The sequence below is a fragment of the Mizuhopecten yessoensis genome, unplaced genomic scaffold (assembly GCF_002113885.1).
Source record: "Mizuhopecten yessoensis strain PY_sf001 unplaced genomic scaffold, ASM211388v2 scaffold716353, whole genome shotgun sequence".
Taxonomy (NCBI): domain Eukaryota; kingdom Metazoa; phylum Mollusca; class Bivalvia; order Pectinida; family Pectinidae; genus Mizuhopecten; species Mizuhopecten yessoensis.
The window spans coordinates 290,587-307,400 of NW_018480074.1; the positions used below are offsets into that span (position 1 = coordinate 290,587).

At 36.1% G+C, this 16,814-nt stretch overlaps 1 protein-coding gene across 1 annotated transcript; it reads left to right on the forward strand.

Annotated features, from left to right (window-relative positions):
* The first annotated feature begins 3,310 nt into the window (after nucleotides 1–3,310).
* LOC110443583 (RING finger and CHY zinc finger domain-containing protein 1-like) lies at nucleotides 3,311–15,086 on the forward strand. The gene is made up of 8 exons (XM_021487874.1): nucleotides 3,311–3,395; nucleotides 6,721–6,840; nucleotides 9,011–9,135; nucleotides 11,448–11,526; nucleotides 11,971–12,074; nucleotides 12,556–12,585; nucleotides 12,872–13,016; nucleotides 14,000–15,086. Exons 1-8 carry the CDS (start codon nucleotides 3,327–3,329, stop codon nucleotides 14,171–14,173), a joined length of 846 nt encoding a protein of 281 aa, XP_021343549.1. The 5' UTR covers nucleotides 3,311–3,326; the 3' UTR covers nucleotides 14,174–15,086.
* The last annotated feature ends 1,728 nt before the right edge of the window (nucleotides 15,087–16,814 follow it).

Sequence of the window (16,814 nt, forward strand, 5' to 3'; positions counted from 1 at the left end):
TTTAAAAATTGGATTGACTTGTGACAAAACAGAAAATAAAATTCTAGAGAAAGTTAAACTTAAGGCTTCAGTGCCAGCTTTTAACATTTTGGCCGAGATACCATCTAATTTGGATATAATATTTGCCATAAAAGTTTCACTTACACTTGAAAAGGTAAAAGAAGGCTGGCCTGGACCTTTACTCAGTTGATCCTTAATGACAGCATTATCAGCATGGCTACAGAGATCAACATTTACTTCGTGTACCTTACCAATATTCCATGCCACATTTATGAAATAATCATTAAAAGCTGTACACATTTTGCTGGTTGGATATGATACGATTGCTTTCTTGCAGTACAGTGTGTTGGTCTTTCTCACACTTGTTCGATAAAAAGGCTTTACAGTTGGCCAAAAATCTTTTGAATTGGGACCTCCACTGCATCGCTAAATAAAATGATTTCGTACAGAAATACGCTTTATTAACGAAGTAACTCAGATGACGTGCAGCATCACTGTGTAACAATTAGTCCGCTAATTATTTATTGACCGCGCACTCAATTATCAAACCTTACAATTCACAAATTCGCTTTTTATTTGCTGCAAAATTGCTAAATCATAAAACACATTTGTCTTAGTAAATATTCAGTTTTTGGTATCTGTATCTGTATGGATACGCTGCTAGATCCCCAAACTTGTATAGTTGCAGCGGGGAGAGAGTGCACTAGAAGTGTTAGTCGCGCTGAGGGGATGCTCTGACCTGACGAAGAACGAGTTTTTATATTGTTGGCTGTTGGTATATGGAATGCTTTTGTATGCTGACACGCAGAACGTTCTACTTTGTTAATGGTTTGGTGGTATGGCTGGCACTAGCCCTTCAGTAATTTTGTACAAATATATGTATGTTAGGCGATAGTTCCGGCGTCGGTCGTGAAGAGGGGGAAGTAGTTATTTTAGCAGTGTGGATGTAATGAAGCCGTCATCAACGGATTAATCCCCGGTGATGAACCTGACTGTCCGATGCTGGATTTTCTGTAGGGAGCTAATGTCACCCTGCTGGTATGGGTAATTGCTCCATGTTCCATTATGGGCCGTACTAGGGATGTGTGCGCTGTCCACTTACCCTGTTGTGGGCAACTTCGCAGATTCTTCCTCAGAAAGACCATGGTAGAGTTGGCCTTTTTGGTAATTTTCTCAATGTGTGTTCCCCATTTAAGGTCGCTGGAGATGCTGATACAAAAACTGTATCTATGATGGGATAGCGTCAACCTGCTGAAGGGGGGTATTGTTGAGACAGAAGAAATGTTGATTCCGCATGCGTACGCTTAACAGGTAGCATTTGCGGGCATTAAACTTCATCCCCAAGTTTCTGGCCCAAGCCTCGATCTCATGGAGATCCTGTTGCAGGGTGATATGGTCTCTAATGCTATGGATCACATGGTACAGGAGGCAGTCATCAACGAACAGCCTGACTTGGGACTTGACACAATTCGGTAGGTAGTTTATATGGCAGAGGAAGAGTGTGGGTCCAAGGACGGTTCCTTGCGGCACACCGGATTCCATTGGTACTTCCCTTGTCATTTCCCTCTCTAGTGTCACTCGCATAGATCTTGCAGTCAGGAAATGTGTAGGCCATTCGTGTATGTGCCCTAGCTGTGATGACGTAAGCGCGTAGCACCATTAACAGCTTGATTTGTAGAATGTATTTTCCTTGATTATATAATATTTTCATCAACGGAAAAAGTAATGTAACTTAATAAACATAGAAAATGAGAAATTATATTTGCGAGAGTAGTTGATGATTCCGTTCAGTGGTGGATCCAGAGTTTTCAAATGGAGCTAAAAATCTAAAAAAAATCCCTTATTTTAAACCCAACGCAGATTTGCGCCAACTTGTACCGAAAGGGTGTAGTCAACCAGTCGTTTTTGGTCTCTTTACAGAGGTGGGGTGCAAGAGAAATAAACAAACTTTCTGAAGAGGTCAGCCGCATTCTATTTGGACCTGATGTTTTTTTTAGGTCACCTTAGACAAAGTCTCAAGTGACCTATTGCGATCGCAAAAAGGGTCAAATTGACTAAAATTTCAAAAATCTTCTTCTCAAGACCCAGATATGGAAGAATCAAATACTCTTCATAGATGGAAGGGTCTTAAGGTGCTCTACCAAAATTGTGAATTTCATGACCATTGGGTATCACGTTTCCCCCTGGGGAGGGTGTAAACTTTACTATAGTTTATATAGGGAAATCACATTTTGGACCAACATTTGTTTAATTTCCATTGGAAGTAATTCAATTTGGGTTAGCATTATCAGTATTAGGTAGCAGTTTGATAGTATGCACCTATGAGCCCTGACTGACCCCCAGGGGCTGATGGGTGGGGCCAAAAAGGGTTGAATTGACTGAAATTTCAAAAATCTTCTTCTCAAGACCCAGATATGGTAGAATCAAATACTCTTCATAGATGGAAGGGTCTTAAGGTGCTTTACTGAAATTGTGAATTTCTTGACCCTGGGGTCTCACGTTTCCCCCTGGGGAGGGGGTAAACTTTACTATAGTTTATATAGGGAAATCACATTTTGGACCAACATTTGTTTAATTTCCATTGGAAGTAATTCAATTTGGGTTAGCATTATCAGTATTGGATAGCAGTTTGATGGTATGCACATATCAGCCCTGACTGACCCCCCGGGGCTGATGGGTGGGGCCAAAAAGGGTTGAATTGACTGAAATTTCAAAAAAAAATCTCCTCAAAGACCCAGATATGGTAGAATCAAACATTCTTCAAAGATGGAAGAGTCTTAAGGTTTATGACCCTAGGTGCTCACGTTTACCCCCTGGGGAAGGAGGGGGGGGCAAAATTTATCATGGTTTATATTGGCAAATGCTACTTCGAATATTACATGTTAAAAACTTGATTTGAATTATAACTCTGAGTTGACAGTTTGATACTTTGAAAATTTTGAGCCAGCCCTACCCCCAAGGGCTGTAGGGTGGGGCCCAAAGGAGTCAGTATGCTAAAAAAATCATTTTTTCTTGTTTAGAATCAGAGGTGCTAGTTTCAAATACTTTTTAGTCTTAAATTTATATGCTAGATATTGAATAAGGTGGTTTTATTGTTTTTTTGTCACTGAATAATATTTCTGTTCGTGTTAAAAACAAAATCAACTCTCTGTATAAATATATCAGGTGACCGTTAAGGCCCATGGGCCTCTTGTTTTATGAAAAAGTGATATATTTGATTGATTTATTTCACGTTTTGACATCGAACGTATGCGTCGTTCGCGATGATGAACTACTCTATCGAATGCACCGCACCTCCCCGATCCGGAAGTACTTCCGGTGGAATCATGGAGGAGACTGAAGAATCCGCTCCGACTGTTGGATGCCAGCATTACAAGAGAAAATGTGCTCTAGTTGTAAGTTTGTTTTTATTTGGATGAATGCCAGAACTTGAAAAGATGTCTCCCGCATATTCTGTCATGGAGTTGTCCCTTTATTCTTGACACAATACCTTCTAATAATGTTGATAACATCACCAGTGTCGGTGTTGACCTCGAACTAACGTTACACAGGTCCAGTACACTCTGACGATTGAGCTGTATAGCTATAAAGACCTAAATAGCTATATCCACCTATAAATTATAACTGTATTGAGCTATATTTTCTCAGATTTCAATTTTCATTAAATTAAAGCAAAGTCGCATAAAACAAAAAATGTGTATGGTTATGTTGACTACAAAAAGCATACAATTACGGCCTACAATTACGTGCTTATTTTCATTTTTCATAAATGTAAAATTTCCGATTTTTTTACATCATTATTTTTTAAAAAGAATACTTATATTTAATGTCTTTTGTTATCAACCTCATGATACAATCTTATTTTAAAAGCGATTTTGTTTCGTTTTCCTTAAAAAAGAAAATCACTTGAAAATAGCTCAAAAGACCTATTTCAGATAGGTCAATCGAGCTATTAAAGATCTTCTGGGAGGTTGTTCCAGTGCTGATATGGGCGTGGATCGCTTTGCATTGCTTAATATTTTTTGGGACAAATATATATACCTGTTACTGATAAGTTTGAAGTGGAGCACCTTCCAAATTAAAAAAATACCCTAACTGTCTTTTTCATTATATAAATCATAGCCAAGCAAGGTGATGCGGGTGGTGATTGGAGTATGTTCCACCCTGACCCACCCAATATACACTCCATACATCTACAGAGAAAGAAAAAAATCCAATCTTCCCTGGATGAACAACTCACTCCGCTGCCTCTCAAACAAGTCTAAACGCCTCCACCATAAATCAAGAACAAACCACAAACTAATCCACACATACAAAACAGTAAAACTCTTCTTGTTCTGTGACATCAAAACCACAAAAAAATACCTCGTAGCACTACATAAAATAAGGTACCTCACATGTACAACAGACCCAGAAACAAAGCAAACCTACCAAATGAACAGTTCCAAGAAGCCTTCACACCAAAACACAACACAACAATACCCAACAAAGGAATATCGGCCCACCCACCCATGCCAGATATACAAAGCATCAGGCATATACACAGCAGAATACTGAAAGAACTGATGGACATCACAGCACCAATATTAACAAAAATATTCCAAACATCGCTCAATACAGGAACATTACCCAGTGACTGGAAACACGCCAATGTAAACCCCATTTTCATAAAAGGAGACAAATACAACCCAACTTACTACAGACCAATATCACTCACATGCAAACTTCTAGAACACATCATCACAAGTACAACCATGAAACACATAGAAGACAACAAAATACGTCAGGACCTACAACATGGCTTCCGCACATCAAGATCTTGCTAAACACAACTCATACATCAACGACTTCCCACAATACATTTCACACAGTACACAAAGACGTTTTGCAGATGACCGCATATTCTACAAAACCATCAATAACAAAGACGATAACAATAAAAGTACAAACAGATTTAGATGGAGCGAGTTAATGGAAAGAGGACTGGCTCATGAAATTCAACCCAGACAAATGCACCATACTCACAATATCACCAAAACGCACACAAATTAAACACTAATACACACTCTATGACCACATACTAAAATCTGTAACTTCTAACAAATATCTATGCATCATACTTCAAAACAACTTAAAATAGGACAAACACATTAACAACATCGCATCAAATGCAAATAAATCACTAGGCTTTTTGAAATGCAATCTAAAAATAAATTCACCACACATAAAAGATCACGCATATAAGGCCATTGTAAGACCAAAACTTGAATACTGCTTGGTACCCTCATTACACAAATAACATAAATCAATAAGAAAAATAACAAAGAAGAGCAGCATGATACGTCCTTAACAAATACCATAACACAAGCTCAGTCACAGATATAATACACAACTTACAATCGCCTACACTATACACACGCAGAACAAGAACACTTACAGCGGACCCCATCTGACGGAGTTATTGTCGCTTGAATAACGTAAAACGTCATTATCTGCTGCATTTCGTTTCCGTGCAATAACTACAACAAATTTTAACCAAAATTCTTCAAACTTGGTCACAGGGTTAAATGCCTTAAGGGCTCGGCCAAGTTCAATGACCATTTTCAGTGAACTTTGTTTGACGGAGTTATGACCCCTTGAATAACAAAAACCGTCATTATCTTCCGTTTCTGTTCATTTACTCTCGCAAATATTATCCACTTGTCTTCAAACTTTGTAACAGGGTTCAATGCCTTAATAAGGGCTTGGCCAAGTTTGACAACCACTTTAATCAGACTCAATTTGGTAGAGATATGGACCCTTGATTAACGAAAAATGTCATTATCTGCAGTTTCCGCTTAATAACTTGAGCAAATATTAGCCAAATTCCTTAAAACTTGATAACAATGTTTGTGTTCCTCTGTATTTCCACCCATCTCGGGCACTCTTTGTTTTTCGTGTGATAATTGCTGTAGATATTGTTCAGATGTTCCAACTAAATTCCGTATGCACATTGGACTCATGTTAAGTTTGCCAACCAATGTGATTTGTGCATATTTACGGATAATCAATGATGTATAGGTCTTTTTGTTTTTCTTCAAGTTTCAAGCTATACATTATGTCTCAACAGCACGATACTCACATGCTTAAACTTAACCTCAATAATGTTAACCTACAATATGTCCTGCAAGCGGGGGATATAAATTCCACGAATTTGCTTGTTTGCACTGAAGGGGATCTATATCACTAGAGTGTGGCACAAAAAGTTTGATATAAAAAAGGTTATTAAAACTGGGAAAAAATTAAAGGCCACATCCACATGATGTCCACCCCACCCCCTTCCCAATATAATACACTTTGCTTCGCATATTACGGCACATTTTCTGCCTCGGACATCCCTTGAAAATAACAAATAATATCAGCTTAAACAATTTCTGGGGAGAACAGATTACCTTTGACCTGTCATTACATTTAACTTAGGCTTCAGACATCAAACGACAGTAGACAATGAAGCTGTCAATAAAAACTGGCCAATCACCAGCTTGATGGGCATTTGAGTACATATCCTAGTACTAGTCATGGAAACATCACACAGACATTTCACTGGCTGTGCTATATGGACTTTTACCCAATCCATATTTACCAATTAAAGTAATTGTTCAGAAATATGATACAATACTGTGTTTAATACAAGTTTCTAGTATAAGACGGAATATGTCAATGTTTTGCTTTTTCTTGCAGTCACCTTGTTGCAAAAAGGTATATACATGTCGTGTTTGTCATGATGATGAAGAGAATCATCAACTGATGAGACAGGAAGTTCAGGAAGTCAAATGTCTACTTTGTGAAAAAGTCCAAAAGGTAAGCTGTTGTTATTTTGCCATAACTTTCCTCAATACACTGAACTGGTTGCTAATATATATTGTACTTAGGTGTTACTTCCAGAATTCAACAAAGAGTAGGACAATTTGACAGATAAATTAAAGATAACAATTCATTATAAAACCTTATTTATTAATATTGTTCAGAGAAATTGTTGTTTATTTGTTGTTTAACAATACATGTGTGTTAAATGAAAACATTTTTGTTCCATTACAAAATATATATATTTTAAAATGGAAGTTGTCTTCTCACAATTCTTGTGCCTTTGTCTGTTCTTTATATACCAGTTGAGTATATTCATGCTATAAACAAGGTCCTGTGTCTATTCTCTACATCATTGATATAACTACATGATAAACAAGAACCTGTGTTTATTCTCTACATCACTAGTATATTCATGCTATAAACAAGGGCCTATGTCTATTCTTTACATCATAAGTGTAAACTAATCTAACTATAAACAAGGGCCTGTGGCTATTCTTAACATCATAAGTGTAATCTAACTATAAACAAGGGCCTGTGTCTATTCTCTACATCATAAGTGTAATCTAACTATAAACAAGGGCCTGTTTCTATTCTCTACATCATTAGTGTAATCTAACTATAAACAAGGGCCTGTGTCTATTCCCTACATCATTAGTGTAATCTAACTATAAACAAGGGTCTGTGTCTATTCTCTAAATCACAAGTGTAATCTAACTATAAACAAGGACCTGTGTCTATTCTCTATATCATTAGTGTAATCTAACTATAAACAAGGGCCTGTGTCTATTCTTTACATTTTTAATTTAATCTAACTATAAACAAGGGTCTATGTCTATTCTCCACATCATTAGTCTAATCTAACTATAAACAAGGTTCTGTGTCTATTCTCTACATCACAAATGTAATCTAACTATAAACAAGGGCATGTGTCTATTCTCTACATCATTAGTGTAATCTAACTATAAACAAGGGTCTATGTCTATTCTCCATATCATTAGTCTAATCTAACTATAAACAAGGGTCTGTGTCTATTCTCTACATCATAAGTGTATCTAACTATACACAAGTGCCTGTGTCTATTCTCTACAGCATTAGTGTAATCGAACTATAAACAGTGGTCTTTGTCTGTTCTCTACATCACAAGTGTAATCAAACTATACACAAGGGCCTGTGCCTATTCTCTATGTCATTAGTGTAATCTAGCTATAAACAAGGGCCTTTGACTATTCTCTTCATCATTAGTGAAATCTAACAATAAACAAGGGCCTGGGTCTATTCTCTACGTCAGTAGTGTAATCTAACTGTAACCAAGGCTATGCGTCTATTCTCTACATCAAAAGTGTAATCTAACTATCAACAAGGGCCTGTGTCTATTCTCCACATCATTAGTGTAATCGAACTATAAAAAAGGGTCTGTGTCTATTCTCTACGGCATTAGGGTAATCTAACTATAAAAAAGGGCCTGTGTCTATTCTCTATGTCATTAGTGTAATCATACTATAAACAAGGGCATGTGTCTATTCTCCACATCATTAGTCTAATCTAACTATACACAAGTGCCTGTGTCTATTCTCTTCATCATTAGGGTTATCTAACTATAAACAAGGTTCTGTGTCTATTCTCTTCATCATTAGGGTTATCTAACTATAAACAAGGACCTGTGTCTATTCTCTTCATCATTAGGGTTATCTAACTATAAACAAGGACCTGTGTCTATTCTCCACATCATTAGTATAATCTAACTATAAACAAAGGGCCGTGGGTTTTTTTTTTTTTTTTAATAATAAAAAAAAAAAAAAAACCCACGGCCCTTTGTTTATAGTTAGATTACATCATTAGTGTAATCTAACTATAAACAAGGGCCTGTGACTATTCTCTACGTCATTAGTGTAATCTAACTATAAACAAGGGCCTGTGACTATTCTCTTCATCATTAGTGTAATCTAACTATAAACAAGGGCCTGTGTCTATTATTTATGTCATTAGTGTAATCATACTATAAACAAGGGCCTGTGACCATTCTCTTCATCATTAGTGTAATCATACTATAAACAAGGGCTTTTTTCTATTCTCTACATCATTAGTGTATCTAACTATAAACAAGGGCCTGTGTCTATTCTCCACATCATTAGTGTAATCTAAAATTTGTCTTTGATGTTATCAGGTGGCAGAAACATGTGAAAATGAGAACTGTTTGACCGTGTTCGGGACATACTTCTGTGAGAAGTGTAGGCTATATGATGACGACAACAAGAAACAGTTCCACTGTGACAAATGTGGTCTATGCAGGTATGTAATATGTACAGATAAACTCAGCAGTACTGTATAGTAGTGATAGGCAAAACAGTTTCAAATCATAATGGATAATCTTACTTCGTAATGGGGAGTAGTACGCTGATAAATGAACGATTGCATGATCAGTTTATATCTTTACGGGACTGAATACTGAATACTCAAATAAAATGAGAACACTACTGTTACATCAATAGACAGAGTTGTAAACTGTACATCAAGCTTCGTTCTTTTATAATGCAATTTTTATGCAGTTTTATTAGCTCACCTGGCACGAAGTGCCAATTGAGCTTATGCAGTGGCGCCTCGTCCGTCGTCAATATTTTACTTTAAACGACATCTTCTTAATAACCGAAAGGCCTAGGATGTCGATATTTGGCCAAAAGCAAACTGGAATGAAGGGCTACAAAGTTTGTTCAAATCAATGACCTTCACCCATATTCAAGGTCACAGTGGTCAAATATGTTAAAAACTTTAAACAACTTCTTCTCAATAACCAAAATGCCCAGGGTAATGATATTTGGCCACTAGCATGCTGGGATAAAGGGCTACAAAGTTTGTTCAAATAAATGACCTTCACCCATATTCAAGGTCACAGGGGTCAAATATGTTAAAAACTTTAAACAACTTCTTCTCAATAATCAAAATGCACAGGGTGATGATATTTGGCCTGTAGCATGCTGGGGTAAAGGGCTATCAAGTTTGTTCGAAAGAATGACTTTCATTTATATTCAAGGTCACAGGGGTCAAATATGTTAAAATCATTAAACAACTTCTTCTGAATAACCAAAATGCACAGGGTGATGATATTTGGCCAGTAGCATGCTGGGGTAAAGGGCTATCAAGTTTGTTTTGAATGACCTCCCCCTATATTCAAGGTCACAGGGGTCAAATATGTGAGAAACATTAAATAACTTCTTCTGAATAACCAAAATGCACAGGGTGATGATATTTGGCCAGTTACATGCTGAGATGAAGGGCTACAAAGTTTGTTTAAATGTATGACCTTGAATCATATTCAAGGTCACAAGGAGCAAATATGTTCAAAACAACTTGTTCTGAATAACCAAAAGGCTCAGGATGTTGATATTTAGTCAGATCAAGGACTACTATGTTTGTTAAAGTGAATGACTTTGACTTATATTCAAGGTCACAGGGGTCAAATTTGTCCCCTTTAAACGACCTCTTCTGAATAATCATGGGTCCCAGAATGTTGATACTTTGCAAGTTGCATACTGAGATGAAAGGCTATACAATTTGTTCAACATAATGACTTGGTCGACTTTCTAAGTAACAGGGGTGAAATGTTTTAAAATCTATTAACAGGGTCTTTTGAATGACTTTAATCATAAATACTGATTTTTTGCCTGTAGCTTTATTTTTGATCACTTTTAAGGTTGCAAGTGTGAGATTTATACCAGGTGAGCGATGCGGGCCCATTGGGCCTCTTGTTCAAGGTCACAGGGGTTAAATATGTTAAAAACATTAAACAACTTCTTCTGAATAACCAAAATGCCCAGGGTGATGATATTTAGTCAGTAGCATACTTGGATCAAGGGCTACCAAGTTTGTTTAAATGTATGACCTTGAATCATATTCAAGGTCACAAGGAGCAAATATGTTCAAAATATTTAAAGAACTTGTTCTGAATAACCAAAAGGCTCAGGATGTTGATATTTAGTCAGTAGCATGCTGGGATCAAGGACTACTATGTTTGTTAAAGTGAATGACTTTGACTTATATTCAAGGTCACAGGGGTCAAATTTGTTTAAAATCTTTAAACGACCTCTTCTGAATAACCATGGGTCCCAGGATGTTGATACTTTGCAAGTTGCATCCTGAGATGAAAGGCTATAAAATTTGTTCAACATAATGACTTTGTTCGACTTTCAATCACAGGGGTGAAATGTTTTATAAAAAAATAACAGGCTCTTTTGAATGAATTTTAATAATAAATACTGATATTTTGCCTTTAGCTTTATTTTAAATCACTTTTAAGGTTACAAGTGTGAGATTTATACCAGGTGAGCGATACAGGCCCATTGGGCCTCTTGTTGATTATGGAATTCAAAAAGGGAACAAGAATAGGCTGGAATAGTCACTGTGAATCAAGACAACTGACAACTTATAAAATTCTATGAAATGCATTGCACACTTTGTGAAATTTGTCCCTTCCTGTTGACATTCATATTAAATATATATGCCAATACAGTTAATAAATCAGCACATGAGGTAATTTTTCAAAATCAAAACTCAAAAAAACTTTCTCTAGCCAGACATAGAAAACAAATGTTGTGTTTTTGTTACAGAGTGGGTGGGGAAGAGAACTACTTCCATTGTGATACCTGTGGTGTGTGCCTTGCCAAGGAACTGAAGAATGCTCACAAGGTTTGTTTGTCCTGTGGATTACTGAAACATTCCGTCATCAGACAGAACAGTTATGCTTCTGAATGTATTCTAATTGATTTAGAAATACTTATGTACTAGTAAGTAAATGAAGCAGGATATTGTTATGAAAATAATCAAAAATATAACTACAGCTGCAACTACACACTTTTTTTTTTTTATATTTCACATTAAAAGCATATTGAACAGTTAAGAGCATTGTTCAGAAATCAATTGTAAACATGTGACGTATTTGTAACGTTAGTCTGTAGCCATATTTTAATGAAGCTGCAACTACACACTTTATTTTTTTTATATTTCACATTAAAAGCATATTGAACAGTTAAGAGCATTGTTCAGAAATCAATTGTAAACATGTGACGTATTTGTAACGTTAGTCTGTAGCCATATTTTAATGAAGTTGTTTCTTTACTGTTGTTTTTTCAGTGTATAGAGCAAGCTTCTCGCTCCAACTGTGCTATATGTTTAGAGGATCTGCATACATCAAGGATTGCTGCACACATACCCCCGTGTGGACATCTCATTCACTAGTAAGTAATGACCATATACCCCCATATGCATGTAGTAATCTCTTTTACCTGTAGGTACTGTCCACAAGGAAGTGTGATAATCTTTTTCACTGGTATAGACTAGGATTTTCTCAGTTTTAAATAAACACCTAACTAGCATAGAAAGCTGACCGGGACATTTCAGTAGCATTACCCCATAAAAAAGTTATGGAGTTAAGAGTTAAAATTTCTTTATATTATGAAACAAATACTGTAAACTAATAGATCTTTTTTCCCTGAGGCCTTTCAATATGCCAATTGTTGAATTTGATTACAAATATGTTATATCTAATAGTTTAGAACTTTGTCGAATTTGCTTATCTATACGCATTATATATCTAGTAGTTTTTTACCTTTGTTGAATTTGTCATCTTTTTTCAAGTGCTATAGGGCAATAGTAAGGTAAAAAGTTTGATATCTGTCAGTGTTGCAGTGTGTAAATGTTATTTTTTCTTTCTTTCAGTGCATGTTTTAAGGAAATGTTGAAAACCGGGTGAGTACATTTTTTTTAATTTTCATTCTTAAGTACATTTTGAATACTGATATCTTCAATTGCTGTATCTATATAAACAACATACCGGTATATAAAAGATTCCTGGCCCAGATATCACCAACACATTGAGTCTACCTCAGAGCATATATCCATGTTAAATCTGTATAGGAGACTTAGCTTGAGTTCAGGTTAAGTCAGACACAAAGTACTGGTTAAATTAGATCCTGGTCTTATCACTTGTAAAACAAGCAACATTCGTTTACCATATAACATTGCTGTGTTACAGAAACTATGCTTGCCCAACCTGTAACCAATCTATGGTGAAGATGGACAATGTTTGGGAACACATCGACGATGAGATTGCACACACGCCCATGCCTGAAGAATACAAGGATTACATAGTCCAGATCCTCTGTCGTGACTGCCACAAGGTCTGTTGACGATAATTTATGGTCGAAGATTGTACATGATTACAGTAAAATTAATGCATCAAAATTGTGGCCATCTTGAGATAATACGTAGGTCTTGGTTCAAATTAATGATGGTAGTATGCTAAGCTGTCAATAGATTTGATAGTTCGGTTAGAATATTTTTCTTACAAGATCTTGTCGCGCTGCTACGAAGTAGCGGAAGCGAGACTAAGGTGTTGCTTTTCCGACGGCGGTGTCAACATTAAGTTTTGGCGTTTAACTTACTAAAAAAAAGTAGTTTCACTGAAAGTTTAAGTGCTAGACAAACCAAACTTGGACCATAGATGCATCTTAGGTAGTACATCTCAACCCATGCATCAAATGCTGGATGCGGCCTACCTTTCATGGTCCATTGACTTTGTCAGCATCTCCATCAACACAAAGTTTTTGCATTTAAGTTAGTTTCTCTGTTATGTGTGTTGATGGTCAAAGCGGGGCACGGGCGAGACATACCAATCCGACTGGCTTGTTTGATAGCCTTATCGATAAAAGATATGAATGACTAAAAATGATGAAAAGAAACTGAAAAAAGAGCTACAATTAGTACTGTTTTTTCTTTTAGGGTTTAACAGTTATTGTTTATATGTCAACAGGAGAGCTTAGTATAGTTTGATGTGTTAAGGCTAAAACCGTTGTTATGTATATGTATATAGGAAGGATGGTCTTGTTTCTTGTGTTAGGACTAAAATAGTTTATATGTCAACAGGAAAGCTTGATACTATTTCATGTGCTAGGGCTGAAACAGTTGTTATGTATATGTATATAGGAAGGCTGGTCTTGTTTCTTGTGTGAGAACTAAAATAGTTTATGTTTATATGTCAACAGAAAAGCTTGATACTATTTCATGTGCTAGGGCTGAAACAGTTGTTATTTATATGTATATAGGAAGGCTGGTCTTGTTTCTTGTGTTAGGACTAAAATGGTTTATGTTTATATGTCAACAGGAAAGCTCGATATTGTTTCATGTGCTTGGGCTGAAATGCCAGGAGTGTGGATCATACAATACCTGTAGGACGGCAGGGCCAGAAGACGCACAGCAGGAGGACGACAAAAAACCAAGTAATACTGATGGATCGGGAGACTCCGCCTCCGCCAGTAATAATCCAACCACGTCTTAGAAGGAACAAGCGCTGTGATCAAACTGTTGACTAGAAACTGGAAGTAAATTCCGGAATATGTTAGCTACATCAGTGATTCATCAGTCTTCTAGGCCAAACTGTATATGTTTCAACTTTTTGTTACAATTAACGCCACACAAAAGTTTAATATATTGGCCTTTATTTTGCCTTGCATACATTTAAACACCACACTGAAGCAGAAATTAGTGGCCTACAGGATGTTTGGGGATAATTTACACCACACTGAAGTAGAAATTATTAGCCTACAGAACACCACACTGAAGTAGAAATTATAGGACTTCATGTATTTTATGTACGAGGTATAATTTACAACACACCAAAGCCTAAATATTGGCCTATATTACGTCTGAGATATAATTAAACACATCACACAAAAGCTGGAAGTTTTGCCTATATTATTTCTGAGGTAAAATTGACTCTAATATATGAATGGTGATATGACATTTCAAAAAGCCTATTTCACCTAAATGTTGAATAAGTCTTATCCTGTATCCACTCACAGAAATATCATGGCCATGATTAAGCATCTGATCAAAAGTGGGTTTTAAATAAAATCAAATTTCCGCATTTATTAATAATAATAATATTGTACAATATGCATTTTATATAAACTGATTTAATTCTTAAGAAGAAAGCATGATAATGTTATAGATTAACAGGAAGATATCTTAAATATCAGTTTGCAGATATCTGAAATGATGTGTTTGATCTGTTTTTATTATTCTGTGTTAGACAATCAATTTCACCATAAGCTTTAATAATCTTTTCGATTAAAGCAACATATCAGTGTAACTAGATAAACAGGTGCTTACACCAGTTAAAATAGTCCGAATTATTCTGATGTTTTATCGACTTTTTTCATATCGGTCTGTCGTCGATTAACGTCCGAACTCCGGCCCTCTATAATATGCGGGAAATATGCGACCCACCCCCGGAGCGCACTTCAAACTGATATTTTAGAAACAAATCGTCACTTTCACACACATGTCACACATAAAACGTCGGAATAATTCAGACTACTGTTAAAAGTGCTTAACTGTTACTGGTTTTATAATTGTTGATAAATATAAATAAATAGTATTGACTATTTATGAGGTCCTTTTGCAGTCCTTTACTCTTCAGAGGGACATATAGAGATTGCTGTTTTTCAACTTATGTATATGAACACAGTTTGATTAAGTTTAATATATCACATGTTTATATGTATTGCTACAAAAGTTTTTCAATTTAAAAAAAAAAATGTGTTTCACCCTCTATGTTTGCAAGATATCCATGTCTTTGTGGGAAACTTGTGTGTGATAACTCTATACCACATAGACATACCCAGTTCGCTGACCGCTAGTTTGGAAACAAAATTTTTCCAAAACCTGACTAGGAATTGCATTTAGAAATATTCAGTTCCTTAAAGTTGGCTGACATTCTGAAATGTGACGCCATTTCAGGATGATATGTGATCTCATTAAAAGATGTGTACTTAATTAATGAGCAGAAGGCTATCAACCTCCAAACCAAAGTCAGCTACTGGCATTTCCTCATGGTAATATTACAATTATTTAACTTACTGTGAAACTCTTGGAAACTATTTTAGGGTAATTTTAGGGATCCATTCCGAGGACCACTTTTTGCCCCCTTAAAATGTCATCTTGATATTATTCTGTTAACTGAAAATCTACTATGTACTAAGTTGCATTTACTGCCAGTATCATTTTTTACCAAAATTCCTGATAAGACAGAGAGAAAAGAGTCTATGATAATTCAGTAGATATTCCCGCACGTGTTAACATTCTATATCCTCCTCACGTAGATATGATAAACTTGATTAACTGTAACAGGAGAGAAAAAATGAAAGACCAGACCGAAATTTGAATCCAAACTCTAGGTGGATGGGGGTATTATGGTATGGGTTCAGCCGGCCGGCTTAAAATTTTGTTTGTCCGGCAATCTCCTCCTACATTTTTTGACCGATCTCCTTGAAACTTGGTATGCATTATAATCATGATATGAAGTTGTGTCTCACTTAAAAGAATTTTGATTCAACAATTTTTCAAAAAGTAATTGCCCTTTGTTCATTTCAGTATTTGATTTTTTGTCTGGAGATCTCCTCCTACATTTTTTGACGGATTTCTTAGAAACTTGGTATACAGTATAATCATGATATGAAGTTGTGTCTCCCTTAAAAGAATTGTGATTCGACGATTTTTGCAAAAGTTATTGCCCTTCGTTCATTTCAGTATTTGATTTTTCGTCTGGAGACTTTCTCTTACATTTTTTATAGCATGTCAGCTAACCACTCTTAGAATGATGCAGATCTTATGTCAATGTAAGAAAGTATATAACACTATATGGCATTCGACGGGCGTATATTGTTCCGCCTCACGGTACTCTTGTTATTTCTAAGTCTTCTTCTCAGAAGACAACTCTATCTACAACCCAAGTTTGAGTATTCCCTTGCCAAGAGTACACCCAGTACTTGAAACAAGGGTTGTTCATGATCACCTCTAAATTTAAAATGCAAGCCCAGACCAGTATTCAAACCTGCGGGCGACCCAGTTCAGTTGGTCAAAGAGTGCCAATCATATCATTTTGAAGCTTATTATAGAAAAAATCCATTAATTTCATC

Coding starts and splice junctions, on each gene's coding strand:
- LOC110443583 (XM_021487874.1), top strand. CDS start 3,327: ATGGAGGAGACTGAAGAATCCGCTCCGACTGTTGGATGCCAGCATTAC. Junction 6,841..9,010: donor TTTGTGAAAAAGTCCAAAAG/GTAAGCTGTTGT, acceptor TGATGTTATCAG/GTGGCAGAAACATGTGAAAA. Junction 11,527..11,970: donor AACTGAAGAATGCTCACAAG/GTTTGTTTGTCC, acceptor TTGTTTTTTCAG/TGTATAGAGCAAGCTTCTCG.